Below are 4192 nucleotides of genomic sequence, written 5' to 3'. Positions count from 1 at the left end.
TAATTTTAAGCATTCAAAGTATCTGAGGAGAGCAAGCAGTTTCTACTATAAGACGGGTGTTGGCGAAAGAAGACTGAATTCCATGCTAACTGGTTGCTTCTTAATGTTTCTTGAACTCCTCGGGCACAGCTGTTCCAGCCTGTAGCGTTTAGCCAGGAAGTGGGCACTAATCATCAGTGAGTGTGGAATTCCCACTTGTTATTTTTTTCCCCCAAAGTTGCCAATTCATCACTGGTTTCTGAGGTCTTAGATTTGCTAAGTGTTTAGCCACATTTTACAACCTTTCCCCTAGGGTAAAAGGAAAATAAGAAACTGGGATTGGCACAGCAGAAAAAAAATCCTCTGCCGACCTTGCCCCCCACCCCTCCAGGAAGGAGCTCTGTTTTCAGAGGACAGAAAAACTGCTTATTTTCTGCCTGGTTCTTTTGTGAGGATGCTAATTGGGGATAGTGGCTTGGATCCTAAACAGGATCTCTGGGTTTCACAAGAGCTTCCTTTGAAATCCGTGCCCCAGTTGTCCGACTTTAACCTGATAAAGAGGAAAGGGGGGTAGGGAGTGGGGAGAGGGGAGGAGGTGGGGAGGGGGGGTTCAACCCCATCAGAGACATATTGGCACTCCTCAATTTTCTGTTCTTTCTTGTGAGTGCCTGCTAATTTTATCGATGCCAGCCTTGACTAATGAGCCTCCGACCCTTTGTATACCAAAGGGCTGTTGAATCTTGAAATCCAGTCTGGTAGAGAGAACTGTACTGCTAATGGATGCCAACTCTGAGGAGCTCAGGCTTTGACCATAGAGTTAACCAACCACGTATCAGTGCAGAGAAAATCTGAACCCAAGTTAAAAATTTTACCAGTCTGTCCAAATTTCTCAAGATTACAGATCTTTGAATACATTTTTTCTGTCTTTACAGTACCTCTTCAAAACATATTGATACATTCACTTAGGGATGTTTTTAAAAGGGGGAAATCGTGTCGCTGGGCATGAGGCAGTGTGTGTAACAGTTGCCTCCGGTGATCTCAACTAGGAGTAGACTGAACCCCATTCCTTTCTGATTTCTTTAATCCTTGGCACCTCTGGCTAGCCCTAATGTACCCTAGCTCCAGGAAATGGGACCCTTAAGATTTCTATCATCCTATGTGCGCATGGCTGTTTCTCCTCAAGACCGTGAGAACTGTTTCTTCCCTCTTTAACTTTCTCTTTCACGCGTTGTCTTTTTTAATTGCTTAATTAATCTCGTGTGTATTTGCTACCTTTAATTTATCCCTTAAAAGAACAATGAAAGCAGGTTGGTCACACAGCTAGATATCCATGCTTCCACATACAAAGATGGCTTCAAATAGCCGAGGAAGAATAAAGACCCAAAGTTGACCCGTTTCTCACCCTGGAAAGACTGAACTAGTTTTCCTTTGTATTTAGCTGAACGTTTATATTTATTTTGTCTTGTTTGGTGTTTGCTTAAATGTAGTCCATTGATCTGAGTGATGAGGATTCTTTAAAACTTTAAAGGCTTATATAATTAATAGGAAAAATGTGCTAGAATATTGCCCTAGCAACTGACTCAATTTTGAGTTTTTTAACAGATGTCTGAAGGACAAGCTGAAAGGCAAAGATAATAATCGCATTGTAAAGAAAACAAAAACAGAAATACCTCCTAGTGTGTCATCAATATTCATATCTAACCATAATTATGATGAGTATTCCATTAAAATATTACCCTTAGATCAATTCTATCAAAGGAAAGCAGAAAAACGAAGCCATTATCATGGTACTGAAAGTGAAACATCATTTTCCTCCTTCGGTAATTTGAGACAGTTCTCTCCCGTGGTGCTAATGAGTCTTTTCTACTTGAGTGACTTTCTGTGTTTTGAAAGCCCTGGAAGGAATGTAGCGATGCCTTAGATCAGATGGCTAATTCCTGCAAGTGCATGCACCTCCACTTACTAAAACGTACTTGTGAAACCACACTGTGGTGTGCAAAACAAACAGAAGCCATGCTCTCTGGAGATGCTTTTATGGGGCTTAGATGTTGAGGTGTTGCAGATGTCCCATGCTTTCTTAGGAGATTTTATATTGTCAGTTTTAGTACTACATTTACGGCTGTGTGGCAAAATAATAGGCTTTAGAAAGAAAAGCTTTATTGGTACTCAATATTTTGGGGGTTACTCCGTGTGCCCAGTAGTGTCTTGAGTGATGGCTAGTTCTGAAGCACCTCATCCAGACATAACTATGTCTGTAGAGTTTGCAACCAGGAAAAGAAAACAAGTTTACCAGGTAAATGCATGGATAAATGTTGAACTGCAAGCTCTTAGGGGAATATGAAAGTGCTTGGATTTTGAGGGAATATTGGAGTATTAATCTATGACAAGGGAGACGTGGGTCAGGGAACTCACTCTCTGAGTAACTAAGACATTTACTTATCTGAAGACCATCAGTAGATCAAGAGAGGTTGTCAGTGCTGGAGGGGGATAATCTGTAAAAGATGCTTTTACTTCAGACACACAGAAGACTGCAGATAAGAGCACAGCAGTCGTCAACAAGAGTGCCCTGTCTTGGCCACACTCTGTGTTAGAAAGATGGTCTTGGAGCCCTAGTAGGCATTTCAGTTCATGGCAATCAGTGTCAGGGGGTTTTGTTAGCTATTTCTGATTCCTGTTATAAAACAGATCAGAAAAATGTGTGCTTTCCCTTCCGTTTTCCACCCAAAGCCATCTTTTAAAATCCAAGTCTGTAAAGCCAAGAACTGTTATCTTCATACCTATCATGAGCATAGCAACCGTGGGCTACTTATTTGGATATTTCAGGGGAAAAAATGTGTCTGATAAGTCTCAATGGTCCTCAGCACAGCTTTTACTCCTTCCTCTTTGAAGAGCTAGCCGCACTGTTACAATAAAACACACACCGTGATTAAATTATTTCCCTTGGTACTAAACATTAATTGCATCCATTTGGTTATTTTCCAGGAAGTGAAAATATTTTTTCTCCCGAGCTCCTTGCCCTCTACTGTGCTTCCTCCTTGATAATACCTGCCATCGGGGTGATCATTTACTTCGCAAGAAAAGCCAACATGAAGGGATCGTACAGCCTGGTAGAAGCAGAGAAATCAAAGGTGTAGCCAACATCTGAAGTGTTCCAGAAAAGACACTATTTATAAGCCCCCAATCCTTCCTAGTCTTTATCATCCCACCGCCAACCCCCCACATAAACCAAGCTAGGTGTTCAGAGTTCCCAGAACTCTTCTCAGTAGAGAAGGAAAAGAAGTGGATGTTTGAGCCTTCGCTGAATGCAAGAAGCCAACCGGAACTGTTCTTCTTGACAAGTCCCTGTCATTGAGGTGAAGTGACTGGAAAAGTCCCATGATGTGTATATAAATAGCAGAATTTGTATATATGTAAAATAAAATTATGTCATAGAACGGTTGTTTAGAATAGCAGCACTCCGTAGGCCGGTCAGAACATAAACAGTGTTGCTCGGACTGACTGTTGTAACTTAATGCATCTTAGAAAAGTTTAATATTAATATTAATATTGATTAGGTAGCTGACCAGTGCCACCTTCTCTTAATATTTTGTTTCCTTCAAACTAATTTTCTTCCTATGAATTTTTATTGACAGTGATTTTATGTTTTAGAACAAAGCCAGGGTTTTATATTTTTATAGGCAAATGATAAGGAAGGCACTGGGTTGACTTTCAGGTACTACATTCCTAATTCATGGCAGAGAGAATAGCCACTTTTCTCTGCATGGTACTGTATGGTACGGGGACATGTTTCTCCATCGGGATCTTGTGTAATGACTAACATGGTTTAAAATGTGGCTTCTTTGATTCATCTTTTGTAAACAGTAAAGTGAAACTTTCTGAACATGGAAGACTTGGGTCTCATTTGTTATAAACTGTGTCTGTCGCCTTTCGTTAATGGCTTGCTCTTCAGCAATTGTCAGTTATAAGAGTAAAAACCTCAAACTGGTAACAATACAGATACTCCAAACACGCTCTTCAGACTACCTTTATCAAAATAACCATGAAAATCCAGTAAAATAAACAGACTTATTCGTATCATCGTAACTTAGTGAGTTAAGGTCTATAGTTTGGGATTCTAGGAATCTGCAACAGTTAAATGAAAAGCTAACACTATACCCAATAGATGAGATATACAGTAATCCGGCAAAGAACGAACACTTAAGTACATGCTGCA

General features: G+C 40.3%; 1 protein-coding gene across 1 annotated transcript in view; it reads left to right on the top strand.

The window, feature by feature from the left end:
• The window catches only part of Vcam1 (vascular cell adhesion molecule 1), an 18493-nt gene extending 14632 nt beyond the window's left edge, over window positions 1-3861 (top strand). Inside the window, exon 9 of the mRNA XM_050149604.1 lies at window positions 2962-3861. Coding sequence (XP_050005561.1) covers window positions 2962-3113 — 152 coding nt within the window. The 3' untranslated portion in view covers window positions 3114-3861. The remainder of the gene's footprint in view (window positions 1-2961) is intronic.
• Window positions 3862-4192: the final 331 nt, after the last annotated feature.

The sequence above is a fragment of the Alexandromys fortis genome, unplaced genomic scaffold (genome assembly GCF_014885135.2).
Source record: "Alexandromys fortis isolate MF-2015 unplaced genomic scaffold, M_Fortis_MF-2015_v1.1 scaffold_19, whole genome shotgun sequence".
Classification (NCBI taxonomy): Eukaryota; Metazoa; Chordata; class Mammalia; order Rodentia; family Cricetidae; genus Alexandromys; species Alexandromys fortis.
The sequence above is the reverse complement of the archived record's forward strand: the minus strand, read 5'-3'. Positions and strand labels throughout refer to the sequence as shown.